At 35.7% G+C, this 23,274-nt stretch overlaps 6 protein-coding genes across 10 annotated transcripts; 3 read left to right on the plus strand and 3 right to left on the minus strand.

The window, feature by feature from the left end:
* Window positions 1–2,604, plus strand: LOC111288623 (uncharacterized). The gene is made up of 3 exons (XM_022879587.2): window positions 1–1,901; window positions 2,026–2,097; window positions 2,194–2,604. The coding sequence occupies exons 1-3, from the start codon at window positions 834–836 to the stop codon at window positions 2,389–2,391; spliced, it is 1,338 nt and encodes a 445-aa protein (XP_022735322.1). The 5' UTR covers window positions 1–833; the 3' UTR covers window positions 2,392–2,604.
* Window positions 2,605–4,354: 1,750 nt separating this feature from the next.
* Window positions 4,355–6,530, minus strand: LOC111287959 (PLASMODESMATA CALLOSE-BINDING PROTEIN 2-like). The gene is made up of 4 exons (XM_022878654.2): window positions 6,278–6,530; window positions 5,680–5,922; window positions 5,543–5,573; window positions 4,355–4,942 (listed from the first exon to the last, which is right to left on the minus strand). Exons 1-4 carry the CDS (start codon window positions 6,327–6,329, stop codon window positions 4,714–4,716), a joined length of 555 nt encoding a protein of 184 aa, XP_022734389.1. The 5' UTR covers window positions 6,330–6,530; the 3' UTR covers window positions 4,355–4,713.
* Window positions 6,531–9,691: 3,161 nt separating this feature from the next.
* On the minus strand, window positions 9,692–10,865 carry NDHT (Chaperone DnaJ-domain superfamily protein). Its single transcript, XM_022879541.2, has 2 exons — window positions 10,438–10,865; window positions 9,692–10,200 (listed from the first exon to the last, which is right to left on the minus strand). Exons 1-2 carry the CDS (start codon window positions 10,779–10,781, stop codon window positions 9,777–9,779), a joined length of 768 nt encoding a protein of 255 aa, XP_022735276.1. The 5' UTR covers window positions 10,782–10,865; the 3' UTR covers window positions 9,692–9,776.
* A 140-nt stretch (window positions 10,866–11,005) lies between these two features.
* On the plus strand, window positions 11,006–13,435 carry LOC111288598 (Ribosomal L18p/L5e family protein). Its single transcript, XM_022879542.2, has 2 exons — window positions 11,006–11,210; window positions 12,822–13,435. Exons 1-2 carry the CDS (start codon window positions 11,031–11,033, stop codon window positions 13,215–13,217), a joined length of 576 nt encoding a protein of 191 aa, XP_022735277.1. The 5' UTR covers window positions 11,006–11,030; the 3' UTR covers window positions 13,218–13,435.
* Window positions 13,436–14,083: 648 nt separating this feature from the next.
* On the plus strand, window positions 14,084–19,766 carry LOC111287255 (pentatricopeptide repeat-containing protein At1g26460, mitochondrial-like). 5 transcript variants are annotated; one of them, XR_016341829.1, is made up of 9 exons: window positions 14,084–14,983; window positions 15,694–15,916; window positions 16,018–16,497; window positions 17,116–17,322; window positions 17,600–17,737; window positions 17,824–18,012; window positions 18,213–18,282; window positions 18,781–18,902; window positions 19,632–19,728. XR_016341829.1 is itself a non-coding variant. In XM_022877657.2 (7 exons), exons 1-6 carry the CDS (start codon window positions 14,370–14,372, stop codon window positions 18,010–18,012), a joined length of 1,851 nt encoding a protein of 616 aa, XP_022733392.2. In that variant the 5' UTR covers window positions 14,084–14,369; the 3' UTR covers window positions 18,213–18,528. The 5 variants fall into 5 exon arrangements, 1 of the variants encoding a protein (XP_022733392.2); XR_002689954.2 differs by lacking the exon at window positions 18,781–18,902 and having other exon boundaries at window positions 19,632–19,766; XR_002689955.2 differs by lacking the exon at window positions 19,632–19,728 and having other exon boundaries at window positions 18,781–19,508.
* On the minus strand, window positions 18,948–22,557 carry LOC111287256 (triose phosphate/phosphate translocator, chloroplastic-like). The gene is made up of 12 exons (XM_022877661.2): window positions 21,724–22,557; window positions 21,512–21,583; window positions 21,192–21,257; window positions 20,996–21,074; window positions 20,789–20,909; window positions 20,603–20,698; window positions 20,342–20,454; window positions 20,062–20,139; window positions 19,845–19,961; window positions 19,656–19,755; window positions 19,337–19,437; window positions 18,948–19,180 (listed from the first exon to the last, which is right to left on the minus strand). The coding sequence occupies exons 1-12, from the start codon at window positions 22,041–22,043 to the stop codon at window positions 19,154–19,156; spliced, it is 1,290 nt and encodes a 429-aa protein (XP_022733396.2). The 5' UTR covers window positions 22,044–22,557; the 3' UTR covers window positions 18,948–19,153.
* Window positions 22,558–23,274: the final 717 nt, after the last annotated feature.

Genomic DNA, 23,274 nt, shown 5'->3' on the forward strand with positions numbered 1-23,274 from the left:
ACAGACACTATCACCGGTCACTACTTACTATCCCATCTTCATTCATTCTTTCTTTCTCTCTTTCTTTCTGCTCCATCTCTCCTTCTCTTTCCTTTTTCTGCTCTCTTGCATCAATCATGGCACTTTTAATTTGTCCAGTGCTTTCCTTAGCCATGACTGGTCATCCAAGTAAGCTCCTTGGATTTTGTAATTTTCTTTCTTTTAAAACTTTTTCTCTTCTTTTGTAACTTCAGATTAGATTTAAAGATTTTTCTGAGGGAGGTTTCTTAAAGATGAATTCTTGCCATCTTCATTGTAAGGAATTTTCAGAGAGAATCTTTTTGAGTGGTTTTCTTGTTTCAATGAAAAGAAAAAGTAAAGGAAAATCCCATTTTTTTAATAGAGAATCTTTTGCTTTGGATCCTGGATTATGCTTGTGGAGCTGCTGCTGTTGCTGATTGTACTGCAGTAATCCTTCAGAGATCACTGCAACAATATGTCCTACGCAGAGGTCAAACAACTGTGAAGCCTTAATATCAGCCATTTTTCCATCGTGACAAAAGCTTGTCTGAAACCATGCCCGTTGTAATGATGTGGGGTCAACCTGGTCAGCCGAGGTCTGGAGTAATTTTTTGCAGATAACAACGGAAACTTAACGAAACCAATATAATTCCCTCTCATTTTCCATTTCTTTTCATTTTTATCCCTAAAAAGGTGCCATTTTTCCTGTTTTCTTTATGGTCTTTACCAAAATTACACACTTACCATAATTTTCATTTATGTCCACAAATTGACCCTTCAATTTCTTTTTTTTACTTCCATCCTCCGGGTTTTGGCCCGATTCTTCCCCGCCCATGCCCATGTTCCTTTTCCTTTCATTTACACTGAAAAATTACAAATCACAAGCTACTCTTTTGTATTTTTATCATTTCATTTTTTTTCTTCATTTTTCTCTCTACCAAAAATTTCAACCATATCCAAAAATGAACCCTTCTTTCTTCTCCATCCCCATAGACCCTCCTCCCCCGATCCCTCCCCCGCCCATCATCCCCGTCGTGGCCAACCCAACGACGACAGTCACCGGTCTGCGGCCGAGTTTCAACCACCCTCCTTATACAGACATGATATGCGAGGCGATTGGGGCTTTGAAAGAGAAGAACGGGTCCAGCAAAAGGGCTATAGCTAAGTACATAGAGTTAGGTTACAAAGACTTGCCACCGACACACTCGGCCTTGTTGACTCACCACTTGAAGCGCTTGAAAAACAACGGTCTTCTGGTTATGGTCAAGAAATCTTACATGCTGGCTTCCACCGCTAGATCTGAAGTTTCGCTTCTGGATTCCACGCCGGTGAACCCTCCCGACGCTTCTCCTGGATCCAAACGCCGTGGCCGGCCTCCCAAGTCCAAACCCACACTTGTTACTGCCGACCTCAACACTCAGCTGGCTGTTCCGCTTGCCGATGGGTCTAAGGAAAGCCCCGGCAGGCCCACAACGAATGGGCACGTTGGTCAACTTGGGGTTAGGAAGGGCCGGGGTCGTCCACCCAAAAGTGGGCCTAAGAAGAGTCCCGGTCGACCGAGGAAACCGAAGACGTTGAGGTCAGTGGTGGGGGCTAATACAATGAAAAAAGGCCGTGGACGGCCGCCTAAGGCCTTGAACCAGTTACCTCCACCGGCTATTTTGCCGATCCGGGGTCAACCCGTGGCTGTTCCTTATGCTGATGTTCCTGATGCCAGTACTGCCATTGTTGATGTTCCTAATTTACCAAAGCCCCGAGGCAGGCCCAAGGGCACAGCTGGAGTTGCCGGCGTTTTGGTCTCTGGAAAGCGGAGAGGTCGACCACCCAAGATTGATGGGATCACTGCTAAACCCATCAAGCCCAAGAACACAACTGGAAAGCCCTTGGGTCGCCCCAAAAAGGTAAAACTACTTCCTTCGTATGGTTTTTGGACATTTCATGTTTGATGCGTTATGTTCTGCTGGATTGTCTTTGTGTTGAATCTAATGTCATTGTCCTCCGACATGTTTTCTTTTTTATTACAAGACAACTGATGATGCTGAATCAAAGGCGTTAACTGCTGCATATGGAGATCTTAAGAGAAAACTTGAATTCTTTGTAAGTCATATGATGTCTTTATCACTTCTAGTTTGTTACACGCAATTATGCCCGTGGAAGCCTCGTTCATTAATGATTGAATAATGTTGATTGCAGCAATCGAGAGTGAAGCAAGCGGTTGCATTACTGAAGCCTCAGTTCACCAGTGAAAGCAACATCAGTGCAATTGACGCAATCCAGGAGTTAGAAGGACTTGCAGCAATGGACATTAGCACAACTAAAGAGGATGCTCAACTGCCGCCGCCGCCACCAGCACACCCACCGGTGCCACAGAATGGAGGACAACTGCATTAATCCTTTCTTCATGTATGCTTATCAAGGAGCTGTAGAAATGTTCTGACCTAGACTAAATAATGATAGTTCTGTAAAGGATAGGATGTTGCAGAATCTAATTGTTATTGTTGTTTAAGTTTTTGTTTGTTGTTTGTGAAACTTTTTCATGACTTTAATTCTCTCATTCCCTGTACTGATTCCAAAGTTTTAATGCAAATTTGAGTTCAACTTTAACGGCATTTCTACTGACCTGAACCTGGCAATTGTTACTTGCTGCACATCAAGATTCAAGCATCAATTGCTTCTTTGCTTGGCATGATGTAATTGTCACTAGACCTGTGCTTGGAATTTCTAGATTAGTTGTGACTTGTACATCATGGGAGAAGAAGGTGAGGTCAAAATGCTAATAGTCAAAGGTTGAGGAAATTGAGATTTCTTTAGGCTGCATTCAATTGTTAGATCAGTTTATAATGCTTACCCTGCTGGTCTCCATAAAGTTCATCAACAGTCCTCCGCTGGTCCCCTTATTACCCTATTCATGACAAAGAGTATATGTGGTGTAGGTAAAATGTGTACATGGACTGGATTGGATCCTATTAATGCTTCAAAACTCTATGCTCGAACTGGCTATTGATGTTTGTTATTAAAATATTGATAATAAACATATTTAGCTTGGGTTTTAATTGTATGCTTGAACTGATAATGCTTACCCCGCTGTTTTAATGGTTACAATATTTATGTAATATGAGAAATTTTTGATCCTGTAAAGGGATATAACACTGGTTTCTTCATTGACTGTACTTCAAAGCGGCAAGTGATCCATCCAAATTGTATCACTTTGTCTAGCCAAGATATGTGAGAGCTGTACCTCTTGTCAGTTATTTTGTCCTTGTGCAGCAAGCATAAATCAGAATGGAAACCAAACCATAGTATCAGAATGTTCAACAATTCCTTCTGTTTAATCCCGAAACCATCGTATGGTTTTTCCAAGCATTCAGTAATCACCCATCAACTGAAAAACAAAGATGCAACATCTCTACATTTCTACAGAGCCATGACAACCATATCTCGAGCCGCTTGATATGTTAATCACAATGGTTATCTTCGTTTCTACTTGTTTTAGAAATTGCTCTTCTGTTGCTTGCTTCTACCAAAAACACATAATTTGGGATGGTTTCAATTGCCACAACGGGAGATGCCATTGGCTATATGGGATTGTGACCGTTTGCAGGTTAAGATGCAAAAACAAAATTGTTAAGAACATAAAAACGACAGGGAATGAGTTATGGACACATTTACATGTTTCCAATGTTTTTTGTTTTGCATAAAAAGACATTAAAAATAACTATATGAAAGTGTTAAAACGCATCATACCTAAAACTCTTAAATGATGTGATTGGCCTGTCTTGACCTCATCCTTTTAGAGGTCACTTATTCTTTGAAAAATTATTGAGAGTGAGATGAGCAATGTAGGAGACATTTTTAGTAAAAGAGTTTTGCCATTTTGGGTTCTACATGGTTATTATTTTTGATACAGTGTTATATCTCTCAAAAAAATTTATGGTCTATTTTAGCAAGTAAATTTCTACGTTCCACTGTTGATTGCATGCTTTATTTAAAACAAATTCACCAAATTTTTCAACAAAAAACTTTGTTTACCCTGGCCAACAAGGAAAAACAGGGTTGGTAGTGCAAACAGATAATTCAAAATCATACTAAAGACACGAAATTATCATCTATCAATTCTTTTCGGTGTGCTTGTAACCGAAAGGTTGGTAGGTGGTTCACAAGTCACAATCAGAAGCTCCATGGCCTAAAAAAACTTCATTAATAATGATATTATACAAATTTAGGCCATGCATTGCACCGTCTAATGTCAATAATTCTGATCTGATCCTCAGTTTTGACCATGATACATCACTATCCACCAATTCAAAAAGAAAACACCAGTCCACTTATTGAGGCTTGAAATGAACAAAGTACATTAACAATGGATAGCAGAAGTAGTTTTCATTAAACAAATTCTCATTAAATAACAGTGCCCTATCTTTAGATATACAGAGGAAAATCCAAAAAGTAGTGACCAGGTTCTTCTACTACAGCAATGGCAGTCATATCACCACTCAAAAGGGCATGAAATTCCAAAGCTTTTTTTCACATAGGCAAGGAGGAGGAATGAAACAAAAAAGAAAGACAAAGGAAAAAAAGTCCTAGTGGGGGTGTTTGCCTCTATTAGATGATCCCTACATACACCAATGTTAATAATACCATCATGGCAAAATCTCATCCACACATCAAACACCACCCATTCCTCCTTTTCTTCCTCTAGTTTGTACTACATCTTCATATCCGATACAACCCTACAATGCAAAGGGTCATGATAAGAGTGAAGAAAATGTTGTTAGTGGTTCTGAAGAGAGCCACAGCAACACTTGGATCATTGATGGTTGTTGTTCCTGTTGGGCCAAGGGTGGTGCCACCGCCAAAAACTGTAGGAGTCCCAGTGGTTGTGCCAGTGGTTGTCCCTGTGGTTGTTCCAGTTGTTGTGGTGGTTGTGGTTGTGCCTGTGCTACTGCAAAATTTAGCAGAAGAAAATTAGAATTTTAGATGGTGAACTGTTAAAAAAAAAAAAAGCAATCATTCTATGAAAGCAAAATGGTAACATGCTAACATGAGAATATAACAAATTTCCAACAAAAATCCGGGAATCATAAGTATTTAGATAAGAAAGAAGACAAACAACTTCTGAAATATCAACATCATGACAGCTCAGAGCTGTAACAAGCTAGCCTCTTTCTAATGAAATCAAAGGAAAAATGATTTAGCTATTTGAGAGGGGCTAGGCTAGATCTACTCTTTACTTAATTGACCATCATAAAAATTATTAATGAAAATTGGCAAAGTGACTCTATTATGTAAGTTGCTTCTGAAAGCAAAATCCAGTTCATATATACCATGTCGGTTGTACCTACAAGAAAAATCCCAAAGCTAAGACCATAACATCAGAGGATAGTTGGAAACTGGAGAAAAGATTTTCATCAAAGTGGCAGATTCTAGTTTTAACAGAAAAAGGATTCAGTGAAACATATCAGAATGAAACTTAGATGTGAAAGTGGATTTTGGAACCTCACTGCAGAATCAACAAGCTGAAACGTTAAATCTAAAACCATACCTTGAGGGATAGCTGCAAGTAGAAGGAATATCTGCAAATCACAAAGAAATTGTTAAAAAATAATTTAGAAAATCCAAAAATAGAAAGGAAAGAAGAAAGAAATATTCAGTAAAAGAAGGGTTGGTCAAAGGACTTACTGGCAGGAGGGTTGGCACTAATGGCAGCAGTGCCAGAAAAATCACAGCTTCCTGTAGCTTGACCTTTCCTTTGGAAATAACTATTGGCAGCATAGTTGCAGTGATCTTTCACAGTGTTGGGATTATAGCAAGCAGCATTTTGGAGGATTGCAGTACAATCAGCTCCAGCTCCACAAGCATAATCCAGGGTCTTTTGGAGAGCTTGATCACTCAATCCATCTCTACATAAGCAATAAGTAGCACCTGTAGACAGAAAACAGGACAACCCCAAACCAAAAAAAAAAAAAAAGTTAGCTTCTGACATCACAATGAAAACCACTCAAAGAACAATCCGAAAAAATCCAATAGCACAAATAAACAACCAAAAAGTAAATTTTTTTAATGAAAAATTTCATAACAAAGATGAAAGATTCTCTATGAAAAATGGTTTTTTTTTCTTTGCATTCAAACAAGAAAAGCAGTCACAAAAATATTCTCTGAAAATTCTTTACAATGAAGATGAAAAGAATTGATCTTTAAGAAATATGATAGCCCAAAAATCTTTAAATCTAATCTGAACCTGAAAAAGAAAGAAAATCACAAAAACCAAGAAACATACTTGAATGGCCACTCATTGCCAAGAGAAGCACTAGCCAAATTAAAGGAGCCATGATATATGCAAGATTAAAGATGGTTGAACTTGAAATCAAAGAGAGCAAGAGAGCTAGAGAAAATGGAGATATCTAGACAAACAATGAGAAAGAGAAAAAGTATGACGGTGGGTAGTGACTGGTGACAATGAGTGTCGGTATCTGATATGCAAGGACTCCTTTTATTACAGTATACTATGTCTTAAAAACAACCTGGACCATAGTATTAAATGTTTACATTGTTGGATATCTTTTAAGTGTCATTGGAAACTGAGCAAATCCCAAAACAAGGTCTTTTTCATCTATTTGACTGTTTTTTTTCAGTTTCTCATGCGTATGTATGTTCATATAATTTATGGCACATAATGTATGTATATATATATATATATATATATGCTTTTTTCTCCAACGGTCATAAACTAAGGGTCAAAACTTAACCCAACATGGTTTAGGTTGGTGCTGTGAAACAGTGAAAGTGAGGTGAAGGGTGACCAATGGTTCTATTCTCCTGCCGTTGGGTTGGGGACCCTTTTTTGTCTTTTTTATCAATGTGCTGAGCTTGCACTGTGTCTGTGGTGTTCCTTCTTTTTCAGCTTTTGATTGAGATGAATTAATGAAGTTTGGTTCTACATTGGGCATTGTACGTTGTTTCTTATCTTGCAAAGGAGACAACATTAAAACAGGATTGTGTTAAATGTTCTGAAATTCAATAATTTCTTTTTCTCACTATCTCTTATAAACGTAGTGAGTAAGCATATCATAATTTTCTTCTGTTCATGAAATAATCTGTGATAAAATAAATAGTATAACTTAGAAATCAAATATGATAAAAAATAATTAATGTATTTTTCAATTATAATAAAATATTTAATATAATTTTTAAATTTTAAAAAATTTTAATATAATATTTAATTATGAATTTATTAATTAATATGAGATTTAAAAAATTTATCCATCATATATTATCATTTAAAATTAGATTAATTAAAGATAATTATCATATTAATTAATAAATTAATAATTCAAATATTATATTAAAAAATTTTAAAATTTAAATATTTTATTATAATTTAAAAATCATTCACGAGATTAAAAACACCAAAAGGGAAAATGCTTTTAAAATATTGAATTCTTTTGGGTTCATGGCTTTAAAATATTGAATCATATTTCTTTTGGGTACATTTACATATGGTATGGTTGTGAGGTACTGTCCATGTTTGGTGAGATGTCAAGCTTTGAACTATATGCATTATTTTTCTTCATGGAAGCATCTTTCTTTAAAGAAATCAACTTAAATTATTAATTTCAATTGCAATGTGTTGCATTTTTAGGTTATCTTGACTCTAACTACTACTAGTTGGCTACATCAGTTGTTTCCCTTTTACTCCCAATTTACTTCGAGGTTACAAATCTCTATTTCATTTAACAAACTGCATTACTTTTTTGTAATTATGTTGCTTTTCAAGTCACCTATAATTGTTGGTTTAACCAAAGCAATTTTTTTTTTTAATTTGCATTTATTTGTTTATAATGGCCAGAATGGTGACTCGACAAAGTTGAAATAAATCTCATAATTTAAAATATGATATGATGATATTATATAAAAATGATATGAATAAAAGATACGAAGATGATATAATTTAAAAATTTAACAAAAATCATAAATAGGTTAAACAAAAAAATATTTTTTATATTTTTGTATCGATAAAAATTATGACACATAATTTTTTTATAAAATACAATATAAATATATAAATTATCAATATTTTTCACGATATAAATACATGTATTATCATGTCTAAGTTTGAGGTCTCCATATCGACATACATACCAAGGCTTAATTGATGAGTTAAAATGAAGCTTTGAAATTGACTAGTTGCATAATTACTAACATTGGGGACAATAGAAGGTGACAAGTGGAAGTAATACAGGAGGATTGGTAGTAAGCAAACAAGTTGGTTAGGTGGTGGGTAGCGGAAAGGGGAAAAGGAAAAAACACTTCAAGAAGGGAATGGGTGTTTGAAATTATGTGGTTGCTTTTTTATTACTTTATTTTGATCAATCTCTAAAGGTATCGATTGGGGTTTTGAAATTTCCTACTGCTTCAAAAGAGAATAATTGGACCACCCCAAAACAATTTTTTATAGATTATGCCCAGATGCTTTTTACATTTATTTAGGTTGATTTTAGATTTAATGATTTATATATTATATCATATAAAATATTAAAATTTATATTATATTTTATACAAAAATTACTTATTATAATTTATGTCGATACGAAAATATAAAATATATTTTTTAATTTTATTAAATTTATATATAATTATTATTAAAATTTTAAATTATATTATTTTTATATTATATTTATCGTATCAATATATCATACTTTAGATTATCAAATCTATTTAATTTTGCCTTTAGCTAACCACCTTTTTGTTTCTTAGCAATCTCTCCGGGCCAGTTGGTTTACATTAGATCTGCAAAACAGTTTTCAGCGAAATTTTTATATTGAATTTACAACGAGAATCGAACTTAACCTTACAAACGGAACTACCACTAATTTTAGACTATGTTTAAATGTCAAATGTCAATTCCTGATCAATTATACGAGATATGAATTAACTTTTTTAGTTTAGCTAAAGCTAACTGCGTTCTGGGCAAGAGATCATCCAATGAAAATATGAAATGAACTCTAATTAAAAATTCTAACTACAGAGAATGTATGGTAGGCTAAAGAGAAAGCAAAATGTAAAGAGACATTGTAAGCATGTGCTGATATTCTTAACAATGCCTGTAGATTATTCCCAGCTAAGGATTCTTGAGTAAGGGTTGGGTTGTTGGGCAAATTAAGCTGTTCCAATCAACCTACCATACAGCTAATGCCACTTGTATGGTGTTTCTTATCAATTTATTATAACTCTAAGTGACACAATTATACTTATGATGTGGCTTGGTTAATCATATGTAGTAGATATAATTTGATGACGTTTCTCTTTGTCAGGTTTGGGTTTAATTTATGAGAGGTTTCCATTTCTACATCTGATATCTCACTCTCGAGTCCGAATAACAGATTTTCAGAGGGTTGGACCTGAGACCAAATAAAGGGAATGTACCTTTTTTCTGCAAATAAGGACACTATTGTTAAGTCAATGTGTGTTTGGGATGGAAAAGGAGAGAAGAGGAAAGGAAAGTGGGTGGATTTGACCTCTCCCATGTATGATGAGGAGGTCTAATAACTTGGCATTGATCTTTTGTTGGTGTTTATTATCATGACAGAAACCATTTGGAGAAGCTCTGCACATTAGAGAATTTTGCATCTATGGATTATTTGTGACAAAAAAAAGAACTATGATCAATTCAATTATCAAAAATTTCTTCAAATACAAAACCTTCAACAACTATAGATTCATTTTAATGACCATTATGTACAATTTTGAGGTTCTTCACTCTAAACTGCTCATCCTAGCTAGTAATATGGTTCTTTAAATACAAGCACATAAATGATGCAACAAATTGCAAAGACAATGATAAAAACATCAAAGGTGAGGGCTGTCATTGCTTGATCACTTAGCTCAATGTTCCTCCCACCAAGACGATCAACCATATCGGGTTTCGGTTTATAGTTCCTTAAGTCTTGCTGGTAAGGATCTTCTAACCTCATCCTCAGTTTCTCAGCTTTACGGCTTGCAGCCTCTTGAGCAAGTGTCCAATCATAGAAATTACGACTCTCTTCATTGCTCAAAACATTATAAACCTCTCTTAACTTCATGAATTTCTCTGAAGCTGCTTTTAGTGGAAGTGAAGTTGTGTCAGGATGGTACTCTTTTGATAGCCTTCTGTAAGCTGCCTTAATCTCTTCCAAATCAGCTTCTGCAGAGACTCCTAGGAACCTGTATATGGTCAATGTTAATAGGAGAGTTAGAAATAGTATTAACTGAACAATTTTAAGTTCCAGAGTTCCATCAATGGCTGCATAATTATAACTTAGAAACCGTAAATACTGTACATCCCACTAAGGGTTTGTACAATTCAGGAAAAATTAATGGTTTTATCGTGTCACAATTTGCATTAACACCTGAAACACATATAAATTAAAAGTGAAGCAATTGGCTAACAACAAGACTCACTGGTAATGAGAATCGGAATAATTGAGCAAGTCAGCAAACTTATCACCCAGAAGATTCTTCTGCTCCTCTTCAGCATTCAGCTTCTCCTTGGTTTGCTGTGAATTCGATGGCCCTCCAATCCACCCTTCATCTTCATTATCCCAGTGGATTCTGGTATCAACTCCTGGAGGAGCTCTTTGGGGTTTGCTTGGCCCCCGTGATGCAAAAACACTCAGCCTACTGTAGTTTGTTCTTCTAGTTATTGCTCTCCTTGTTGCTGCTCTGAAGTCTTGTTGCAGGTGAGTTATGTTTCGGGGTTTGAGTAAGAGAGAATATGGAGCGTGAAGATGAGTGGTGGATGCCATCAGAGGGATCACTAACTCTAACTCATCAGATTGGTGTAGTTTTCAGAAGTTGAGAAAGCAAAGCCTCGATTGGCCATTGCCTCAAGTTTTCTGTGGCTTAGAATTCCCCGAGCTATTTTGGGCTTTAGCGTCAAATGTTGGCTGACAGTCCTAACCTCGGTGGCCCAACAAAGAGAAGAAGCCTTGGTGTTCAAGCCCAGATTAATAGCTTAAGAATAAAAAACGCGGAGACAACACAAGGGAAGAAAAATGGCGTCCATGATATTAATATCTTCTTCATCAGCTTTACCAACGCGGTCCCTCGACTCATTCCCGACTCACTCAGGACGCTTCAACAACCTCACCTCACTCTCATGGGTCTCTTCGTTTCCCAGTATCAACATCTCCATTAACTCGTTTACACTTCCTTCTGCTCCCTCTCTGAACAAGGTGTTCTTTTTTTTGTCTTTCTTTGAACATTATTTGTTTGGTTCCTGGGAAAGGAATTTGGTTGGCATAATGGGTTTTTTTAAATGTTTAACAATACTGTTATAACTTTGCTCGGAATGCTAAATTTACTTGAAATAAAAATGGGTTTGTGACAAATGATAAACTTGTAACGATGGGAGTTTAATTGTTAACTTGCTGGTAGTGGTGAGTTTGGTTTGCCTTTGCCTTTCGATTTCAAAACATTATTCAGTGTTCTTGGTTTCATGTAGATAAAGCATGCTTGATTAATGATTAATATTGGTTTTGTGAATAGCTTATCTGTTTTAGATGATAAATTGTTTTTCATACCTTTAAATTTGGGAGTATAGATTCAAATTTCTGGTTTTTGGAAGTAAATAAAAGAGCTTCTCCATATTTCATTGTTAATTGCAATAGATGCTATGATTGGAGTCATTAGCTCTCTGTTCAACTACTGAGCATGTCAAAAAATCTGAGTTTTTAGTTTCTTTTTTCCATTTTTAATTGTTAAATTTCATGATATTGGATTTTTAGAGTCTGCTAAATTCTACTGAACTATATAGGATTGGAGTTGAACCATTCAATACATAAGTTGCTAGAAAAAAATTTTAATATGATACTGACTCAACTTTTTTTGTGATCTTTTCAATGATGGTCCCTCTGTGGTTTACTGAATCCTGTTTGCTTGCTGGTTTGTTACACAAAATGATGGTTGTCTGACAAAGTTTTCTAAAATTGTCCTTCACAGTGCACTTTTGTTGATTCACTCTTTTAATTGGAACTCCATGATGTCTTTTGATCTTGTCAAGAGTTTAGTGGTTTGGAAGGAATCATCTCTTTCCAATGTGATTTAGAGATATATGCTAAGGCAACTAAATTTTCATAATGTCTAGAAATAGCAATATTATTGTTTGTCTTTGATTATGCCAAGGCATTGAAAATTTTAAACAACTTCTGCATCATGGAGATTCATCTTGAAGCAAGTGATGGATATTAAACACTGAAAAGTTGAAAAATTCCTAACTTTCATGCTTTTGAGAAGAACAATATCATGGTACTTTATTTTGATAGTTGAGATGAGACAACATCTTACCATGTACTTGTTTTGTTGTTTATCAGTTTGTTCAAGGCCGCAGTTAGCTGTAAATGTCAAAAGCAAATTCCAAAAATAAAAAAGAAATGATTTTTAATCTTAGGTTTTGTTTCAATTGAGAGCATCAAATTCTCTTCACATCATTGTTCTAGATGTTCCCTGGGGTGGGGTTTCATCATAGTAGGATCAATGGTCAAAATCTGTGAACTGGTGAACTCATATGCACAGTTTTTCTTCTGCGTACAGCAGAATGCATCTGATGATAATTTTAATCACTCTTTGAACCCACAGGGATCTGTGTACTGTTTAACATTTTTACCGATCCCAAATAGTGCAGATTTTAATTTCCACGCTGAAAAGTCGTAGATGTGTTTGCGCTGGTTTGTTCTATGATATTAAATTATGATTTTCCGTTCCTCATTGATGCTAGCTTCAGGCAGCTAAATCTGTCGAGGGAAGAGAAGAGAATTTAAGTTATTTTGTTTGACATTTATTTTTAGGGTTCTTTTGTTCAAGCTGCCTGGACTAGGAGATCCCGCGGTGAAGCTGCAAAGCAACCCAATAGGAAATCATGGAAACAAAGGACTGATATGTATATGAGGCCATTTTTACTAAATGTTTTCTTTTCAAAGAAATTTATTCATGCCAAAGTGATGCATCGGGGTACAAGCAAAGTGATATCGGTTGCTACCACAAATGCCAAGGATCTTCGAAACAATTTGCCATCACTCACAGATCACAATGCGTGCAGAATAATAGGGAAACTTATTGCTGAACGATCAAAGGAAGCTGATGTCTATGCAATGTCCTATGAGCCTAGAAAGGGTGAGAGGATTGAAGGTAAGCTAGGGATAGTTCTAGACACCATTAAGGAGAATGGGATCATATTTGTATGAGCCAATCATGCATTGCTGTAAAAATTAATTTATTGTAATTTGTATTTAGAATATACTTTACTTTGAGCTTTACTTCATTGATCTCTCAATATTTAGCAGCTTTGATGTTATAATCATGTTGTGCACTGGAGTATAAGAACTTGAACGCTGTGCTGGACAAAACCTGCAAATAATCTGCAGGCATTCAGGCTGAAACAATAAATCTTCCTGCTTTGTCACTTGGGATGGAGTATCATTTTATTTAGTTATCACCAGATGATTTGCCATAATGTTTGGCCCATCATGTTTCATAAGATGATGTGTGATGCCTATGGTTTTGAATTTGAGGCTTGGGGATCAAAATCCCTGCCTTTGTCGTTTGATGGTAAGGATTTGATAAAATTCAATAGCAATTTTGGATCCATTCCATTTGTATGTATCAGATTTCAGCAAGAATTTTGTTTCTTTAGTAGTTTCCTGCTTGCAAAATGTTTCATCCTGTCGATTCATTTTGTCAGTAAAATTCCTGGTACTTATTGAAAGACCTATAAATATCTATGCAAACATAAAGCCCTATAAATATATATGCAGACATGAATACAGATTGACCTAGTGCTTCTGTATTTTTTATATTTATATAAAGTATTAATAATTATATATTTATATCGTATTTTACATAAAAATTATATTATTATAATTTGAATCGATATAAAAATGTGAAATTTTTTTAAAAATTTTGTTAAACATGTATATAATAACTATTAAAATCTTAAATTATATTAATTTTATATTTTATTTTTATAATATATTGATATAAAATTATATTTTAAATTATTAAATTTATTTCTGTAAGTTAAATGTTGGTGCTTGACTTCGGGAGTTAAAAGTGGAGTTGGATCAACATTCGTGTCGGGATGTCCTCTCTGTTCTAAAATCTTTGTCCGGAGTTAAAAGCAGAGTTGGAGCTTCGAACCAACTGTCCTGTTATCCTTTGTTCAAACCGCTGAGATTGCTAGGCTAAAAGTGAATGCCAACAACGGTTCCAGACAATTACCAAATTACCACTGTATTGGAAAATTACTATTATACCTCCAACCTTTTCGTCATCTCAAAAACCCTAACCTGGACAGAAAACTCTTTTGCTTCACTGCTTCACTTTGGACAGCGAAAAAAATGGCTTCACAAATGGCGATCTTCACCGGAACCCGAATCCAACTCCTAGTAAACCGAACCAAATGTATTTCCACCTTCCCTTTCCTTTCTCAAGAACCTCAACTCACCGAGTCGACTCAGTCCACTCAAACTCAAATCACTCCTCTCCCTCCCAACCCGGCCTCTGGCAGCCCTCTCTACCACGAGAACTGGCGAAACGCCAACGTGGCCAAAAATTCGACCTCCCTAGCTCAATCCCTTATTCCCCTCGGCTTCCTGGCCCAAACCCCTGCCCATCGGATTCAATACCTCTCCCAAACCCTCGACACGCCTGCTTTAATGAACCATTTCGCTGATTGGATGACTAAGAAACAGTGGACCGACGTGAAACAGCTTTTCGAGTTCTGGGTTCGATCGCTGGATAAGAACGGGAAGCCCAATAAGCCCGATGTGAATCTTTATAATCATTATTTGAGAGCTAATTTGATGATGGGAGCTTCGGCCGGGGATTTGCTTGATTTGGTGACGCAAATGGATGAATTTGCGATTGTTCCCAATACAGTGGCCTATAATTTGGTTTTAAAGGCTATGAATCAAGCTAAGGAAACTGAAGCCGCTAAGAAGTTGCTTGAACGGTTAGTTATACTACTATACTTTTTTAGCTTTCTCTCTTTTGAAGTTTGTATTTTTTGGGTGTTTTGGTGTAAATGTATTGTTTTTTTTTTTTTTTTTTTTGGGTGTTTTGGTGTAAATGTAGGCTACCCTTTGCTTGAAAGTTTCATAAACATTTCGTTCTGAGTTAGTAAATGAAAAGGGAAATAATTTTTTTTTCTCATTTGCTATTAAAGTTTGTTGCTTTGCATTTCGTAGCAGTTAGAGTGGATTGAGTATTTGAGTTATAAGTTTTTTTTTTCTTTTTTAATTGTATTGAGAATTTGAATCCTTTATATTTGAATGTGACTATGTTCTGGAGAAAATTCTTTTGGGTACAATAATCTCTGTGATTGTAAAACTATTGGACTTGGGTATTGTTTGGTTGTCTTTGGTCGGAGGTTCATGGTTTTGGTGGATTTTACTGTTCTTAGATGAATTAAAAGTGGATGAACGTCGCAGTTGGGTTATGAAGTGGAACAGAAATGGAGATGATGCAATATTTCTTTTTAAAGAATTAGAAACCTTTCTTTTATCAATTTACTTTCAGTAAGGATATACATTCATTTTCGAATAGGAATTCCATTGCATCAGTAAGATACTGCTTTAAGTTTATTGCTTATATTTGGAATTACTTTCCAAAATATTAGTAATATTAAATTGGTATTATCACCCTTCACTTTATTCCCATCAGGATGCTGCAAGGTGGAACAGAATCTCTGCCTGATGATGAATCTTATGATTTGGTTATTGGAATGCTATTTGGGACACAACAGATTGATGCAGCCTTGAAATATGTAGATATGGCCTTAAAATTTGGTTGTAAGTTGTCTACGAAAGCATTTACAGAATGTGTGTGGTACTGTATTAACCAGGGCCAGCTTGACAATTTGGTTACTGTCATTGAGAGGTGCAAGGTATATGACTCATTTTGTTAGCAATGATATTGTTTTGAGTAAGGAGGTTGCCTTTTGCTAAATTTTTTATTATGTAACTTTGTTCTCATGGTTCTTATCAGACAACAGATCGGAATAAAGCTCTTTATCCAAATTGGAATTTGTGCAACTATCTTGCAGAAGTTGCAATGCAAGCGGATAACAGCAAGTTAGCATTTTATGCCTTGGAATTTTTGGAAAAATGGATTGCATGGGGCGAAATTGCAAGGCCACCTTTATTGCTTTCTGTAGATGAAGGTTTAATTGTATCAGCACTTGCAACTGCAGGTAGGACCTACAGTTCAAACCTGTTGGATATGTCCTGGGTAATCCTACGGCACTCTTTGCGTCAAAAGAAGGTGCCTAGCACTGAATCTTTCCTTGGGAAGATATATGCTCATGCATCATTGGGGAATCTACAGAAAGCTTTTGCTACGCTGCACATGTTTGAGGCAGCTCATGGGAATTCCATTAATGAAGCAGAAGATTCGTTCTCACCTTTTACCTCTTTATATCCATTGGTTGTAGTTTGCTCAAAGAAGGGTTTTGAGACTTTGGATTCAGTATGTCCTTTTATACTTCAAATTATATGCATTCTGATTGATTTTCTTTTGAATCAGCTATTATTTAATACTTTTGGTGATTATGATAGTTCTTGAGAAAAAGAAAATAGTATGAGAAATATCAACATGCATGCATGCTGCTTTTTCAAATTAGAACAAGTCCAATTTTAACAATTAATAATAAATAAATATCAGGGAAGCTCCTTAAGCTACTCCATTGGATGCTTATTGAGCATTTGAATGAAGTCTTTTAAATCACTTGTCTTTGTGTTTTGAATTGTGGAATTTTTGGAAATCAAATAACTGTTACTCCATCATTCTGTTCTTGCAATGTACGCATTATTGTCTACATGTCTTAGCGATTATATCAGAATGTATGTCTTTATGTCACTTTATCAGAATTTAACACTTATTTGTGTCCTTGTAATAACAATTTTGTGCGAGGAAAATGTCTTCTTTTTTTTTTTTACTTTTGAAAAAATGAAGGCTGTTCAAGTTTGCAATTATAGCATTCAATTTATCATTGCTCTTTCACAATTTTTCATTACCCTCATCTCATATATTCTGCTCATTGAGGAGTCTGTTGCTGATGTTGCAAAATTGAAATATCTTCTCTAGGTATATTATGAGCTTGAGAATTTAAGCCATGCAAACCCTCCAAAAAAGTCTGTTGCTGCTTTGAATTGTATAATTTTGGGTTGTGGAAACATATGGGACATTGAGCGTGCCTACCAAACATTTGATGCAATAAGTTCTTCTTTTGGGCTTACCCCTGATATTCATTCATATAATGCTCTAATCTATGCATTTGGAAAGGTGAAGAAGGTATGTATCTGTTGCCTCTCTCTTGTATGTGCACATACACTTGCAACCAGTACACATGGCTGTATTTATGAGTTATCTTGAGCTTGTAAAATGCATGTATCCAAGATATGTTGGAAATGCTTTGCTTGATTCTTTTTCTTGTCTTTTTCTCTCTCGGGCCCATAGCATACTCCTACAGTCTAAATAACTCATGGAGCCTACTCCCTCCCCCCAACCAAAAGGTGCTTTCTTGGGATTTAAGCTTTGAATTTAAACTTAATGAATCCTTGCATGGCAGACTTTTGAAGCTTCAAGGGTGTTTGAACACATGCTGAGCTTGGGTGTCAAACCTAATGCTAAGTCATATTCATTGCTTGTTGATGCTCATCTCATCAATCGAGATCAAAAAACTGCTCTCTCTGTAATTGAGGAGATGGTAACTTCTTTTCCTTTCTGATAGTTAAAACCTCATGATATCTCAGTAGAAAAAGATTAATGGCCATTCAACAATTCTTTCGGCAGGTGACTGCTGGATTTATACCCTCCAAAGAAACACTAAAAAAGGTCAGAAGGCGATGTATACGAGAGATGGACTATGAGTGTGATGACCAAGTTGAATCCCTGGCAAAGAAATTCAGCATTCGAATGGGCTCAGAAAACCGCAGGGGCATACTTTTTGATCTTGACTATGGCACTGAATATGCATCATAGGTAGGCTCTGCTGTCTTATGGTATAAATACTAGCATGAGGCGGTCCAGAAAGTTTTTGTATATTTGCTTAGGATTGAGACAGAAGGTTCATAGTTGATTTTTCTACAATGTTCTTATGATGATTTGAAAATATTGAATTTTTGCTATAGAATTTCACTGCCAGATGGTTTTTTTTACTCGGAATTAACCTCTCATTGCAGATTCAGGTCTATTTTATGTTGGAAATATCAACAGTGATGATTAGGGTTCACCAAGTTCACATGTTGCAAGGTCCAAAGAACTATGAACCCACTTTTCTGTACATTATTTGATTTTTATCAATTTTGAGCCTTGGCAGGATAAATGTCATGACCATAGCTTGTGAATTTTTTCCTAGTTTTTCTATTCTTCTTATTTTCCCATTTATATGCTTTCTGAGTAGGAACACAAAATGTTAATCAAAAGGTATTCTCATGTTGACAAATAAATGTAGAACCATCCCAATTATTTAAGGAGCGATGAGCATAAATTTATTTATTTTTTCAACCTTTTAATTTAATCTGGCTCTCTTGTTCATCTCTCCATATGCGGTTTAACGATGATGGATGTTGATACTAATTTGCCTGAACTTATTGTAGTAGGCTTCTTTTGGTTCATGAAGGGGTAATTAAGGTTGCTCAGATTTTATTCTAAATGACTAAGTTGAGATTGTTTGAATTAACTACCATGACTGTTGTGCATAAATCTGAGCTCTTTCTGCCTGAGGGGCTGAGATGCTTGCTGCTGCAGGTCTAAGGGCGTTTCATGTTTGTCCTCTTCTGGCCTCATCGAATCAGGCGGTGGTGTCCTGCTTTGAGCAAGAAAGATGAGCCCGATGGGCAAGCCAGGTCGAGCAGGCTGCTTTACAAAAAGTGGGTGTGATTATGATAGTAATTACTAAGAAATGCAAATGCAAATCCAATAAGAATGATTGGATTCTTATTGAGAATCATTCATCCAAATTAAGCATTCAACCTTTTAAAAAAATAATAGTCTTTCTCATTAAGAATCATTCATCCAATAAATCAATCTGAGAAGTTGGGTCTTATTCTTTCCCATTCCCAAATGTGTTTTCCAGAGCACCCATCTTCAACAAGTTTGTAAGCAGCCTTCTACAGCTTCCTTAGGATGCAGGGCTTACAGCAGCCTTCTGAAAGGGTAGAAAGAAGGAATAATCAGCAGCCCAAAACTAAGGGAAAAAAAGGAAGAAAAAGAAACTATGGTCTCAACTTGAGTCTGAATTATCCTTTGCAATTGTAGACCATGCAGAAATGAAAGAGTCATGGCTGCTTGTTAGAGATCTTACTCTTTTTTGTTCTTCCATGTTTGCCTTTATGAGTGAGTAAACGGCGACTCCTGCAATTGCTATTGCAGTACCAATCCCAGTTTGGGAGGAGATCTTATTGCCTGCCATATTTTTGCAACCATCGGTTAAAAAATAAATGAATCATGGTTCTCACTTCTCAGTTCCACTGAAACTAACTAGCTTGACTACTTTGGATGCCATCTTATCTTTATCTTTTTAGGTGGTTTTCTTGATTCAATTCACTCCATTTCAGATCTTCTGACATGCTTTAATTTGTTGCATGAACATATCATAGATGAGAAAGAGCAGGCTTACTCACCAAATACCACGATAGAGAAGCCGATAACAAAAACTCTCTTCAACACGTTTCCGACTGCATGTGTAAGGGGTGCAACCCGTTCCAAGGTATTTGTAGCAACCTGCATTTCTCAGCTCAAATATCAGTTAGTTCAGTGAAGTGATCTTTGTGGAAAGGTAATGAGCAGTCCAATTCATCTATCATACATACCTGATTGTAGAGATGATAAAACATTCCAATCCAAAACAAGTCCGACAAGAATTTGACTAAGCCAACTTTGGCGATGGCATCTCTGAGACCATGTTGCATCAGTTGAGGGCCCTCAATCTGGATGCAGATCAGATCCATGTTAGCAAACCATTAATGATACATAGTTTAATCAAAGTGAAAAGTACATGAAGATCTTATTCGTTTTTTATTTACTTACCAAAATTGCTGGTGGGAGACAGAAGAAGAGGGCAATTATAGAAATATATGCATAAATATTTGTGCTATCCATCCCTGTCTGTCAAACAAGAACAAAAGCTACCATTGTTAATTCATCTCTTATGCAACAGATTCAGAATTTTCAACATTAATGTTTGCGCAGTATTTTCAATATGCAGTAAGTCAATTTATTGACATGAATAAGGTGCAAATCTGATACTAATCCACTAGAAGATATGGGGCTTCAAATGTAATGGTAAGGTGAAAATTCCTTGTCTTACCATTGCTTTCTTTGAATATATGCTTCTGTAAGTAAATGCGATGTTCGAAATCATTGCACTGATGAAACCAGTCCAATTGAAAGAAAGTTCAGTAAGTGAGGCCATTGAAACACCTAAAGGTAAAGCGGAAGATAACATCAGATAGTAAGAGTAATCAAAGGTAAAGCTGTTTTACATGACAAGTTTTTGAAAATCAGACGGAATCTTTTTGCAAGCAAGAATGAAGTAGAAAGAACATGATGGAAATCCAAAAAAGTTTACCAATAACAACAGGAGCTAATGAAAGCCATAGGGATAGAGGAATCTGGTGGCCCAAAACAAACTGAGAAGCTGCAGCATTAAAGAATGGCTCCAGGGCTGTGTAAACACATCAAAATATTCCTTCTTAGTACAAAGACATATTAGGCCTAGAACTGATGCCTTTGCCTTTTTCAAAAATCATGTTACCTTTAATAGTGTGAGTGAAGGACACAGCAACAGCTGCAAAAGATACATTGGACATGACATGTCCAAGGGCATGGCAGAAAGCAACAGGAGTCAGTAGCCCCAACAGCTCCTTATCAATTGGCTGGTAAAATAGAATGAAATTATGTTTCCTAGAGGAAGGCCATAATGCAATATTGAGCAGCAAAGAGCTGAGAAAACTAAGCTTACTGCTCTTTTAGGCAGGCCAACAGACCAAGACACAAGACAATAAACCACGCCAACTAGCAGATGTATTACTGAAACAAAACTACAAAAGGGAGAAAATGAAAGAACTCTTTAGAATTCTATCTAGATCTTTCTAATGATGCATGATTTATTCTCATGATATGCTATTGAACATGTTCATCTAGCCGGCGTAACGTACTATGGATATGGGAAATAATTGTAGACCTTCTTGTTGAGAATGTTGAAAATTACATTTAAGAAATACCTGCACAGATTGAGAGAACCATCAATATGAAAAGCACTATTTCAGCCAGACAAACTGAAAAACAAGGTGTCAATTTAATTTGCTGAAGCTTTTATCGTATTGCTTGGGGACTTAAATCAAGAAGCCACCATGAAAGACCAGATAATTCATGGGAGGAAAAGCAAAAGTGATGCATTCTTGTATGAACACAAAATGAATTAAATCCCAAGTGTAGTTAAAGTAAAAAAAGGGATAGCTGTGATATGATAGCTTACCACATAAAGAAGAAGAAACCAGTGACAAGAGCAGGAAATCTCTCTGCAAAGCTCTTTGAAGGCTTTGCATACCTGCAGTTATATGTTTCAACAAAAAAAAAAAAAAGGAAGTTAGAACTCAGAAGTCAAAATTTGCCCTTTTTTTCTCGGCAACCAAACAATATAATGGCAAAAACTAAACAAGAAGATAAATATCAAGTCAAGTGCCTAACCCTTCAGAAATCTCAATTTCACGGCCGTCAGAATCCGCAGCAGCAGCTGAAGCGACTGGGAACTCAACTTGGCTCCTCCGCCTCATGGTTTGATTCCAACCAGTAAATGTCAACGGCTTGGCATAGACCATTCCAACAGGAACTGAAGGTTTCTTTTTGCCCCGCAAAGATGAAAACGCCAGACATGAGGCTGTTGCAGAACGTGATGATCGTGTCCTGAGTAAAAGACAACTAGGCAAAACTTTGTTTGTCGACAAGTATAGAGAAGAAAACCGAGAATTTGTGATCAAAGAGTGAACGGGGTTAGTTGTTGAAGCCATTGTGAATTCAAAAAGCAAAAGAAAACAGATCAAAAAACAACTATGGATAAAAGGGTATTGAAAAAAAGTGTTATTATTGTAGTATAAAGAGAGACAAAGACGTTCGGACGTTGAAACCAATAGGCTAAAAGCTACAGGAAGCGAAGAAAACAGAGGAAGAGACGTAGCTTCATTATTTTTGCTTTTTATACTAATAATTATGGCAGGTAAGCTTATATGGAAATTGTTAAAAGCCAAAATCTAATATTTTTTGGATTCAATTAACAACATTAAGAAACATCCAACGACAAAAAAAAGTTAGAATTCGGATTTATTTCAATTAATTCGCACAATAATTATATCCAATAAATTTAAAATTCAAATTCTGATATTTTGTGATTCTATTTTTATAAAAAATGTTTCAAGATAGGGAAAAAAATTGGAAGAGACGAATCTTTCAGCCGTGAGGAATTGAATTGAAAGCAGCATGTTGAAACTTTTAAAGAGAAAGTTAGCTGTGATGAGTCATCAATCATCAAGAACCTCAATAATGGAGCAAGAGCAAGAAGCTTGAGTTGGGGACGTTTTGATTCGTTTTGTCTTTTGCCTAAAGTTTCCCTCTCAAAATCAATTAGTTTTGTCAACAGTTGTTGGCCTTATCCAATGCCTTGTGTTGCGGACTTTTCTTTATTTAGTTAAAAAGTGTTTTTTTGAGTGTCGTCTAATTAATTTCATTTTTAAGTTAGATCCAAACAAATAGATTTATTGATGCGAAACTTAATAAATTTATGAAAAATTATTTTTTCTCTGCCTCTTAACAAATCTAAACCTAAGCAATAAAAAAAAAATTATAATCTTTAAATTCATATTTATTCGTATTTGAGATATTTTATTAAATATTTTATTTGAAATATAGAAAAAATTATGCAAATGACATAGATTATGCCCATGCATTATTTTTTTCTTCAAAATTTTATTTTTCATTTAGAAAAAAACAAATGAGAAATTAAGCATGCTCAATGACATGAGACTGAACTTCTTTCTTTATTGTACAACCCGCCTGGTATAATAATTTATATATGCAGCTGATGATGATTTTACCCAAGCCATCCCACCATGTACATGGGCCACTCCAGTCCAACTAAAAGGTAGCAGGCTGAATAATGGGCCAGCCCAGTAATGGGACAAACAAAACTAAATCTACATGGGAAGTACATTTCGGATCAAACACTAAATCCTGGCCAACATTGGA

Source organism: Durio zibethinus, chromosome 4 (assembly GCF_047325235.1).
Source record: "Durio zibethinus cultivar Kanyao isolate XHJ-2024 chromosome 4, ASM4732523v1, whole genome shotgun sequence".
Taxonomy (NCBI): domain Eukaryota; kingdom Viridiplantae; phylum Streptophyta; class Magnoliopsida; order Malvales; family Malvaceae; genus Durio; species Durio zibethinus.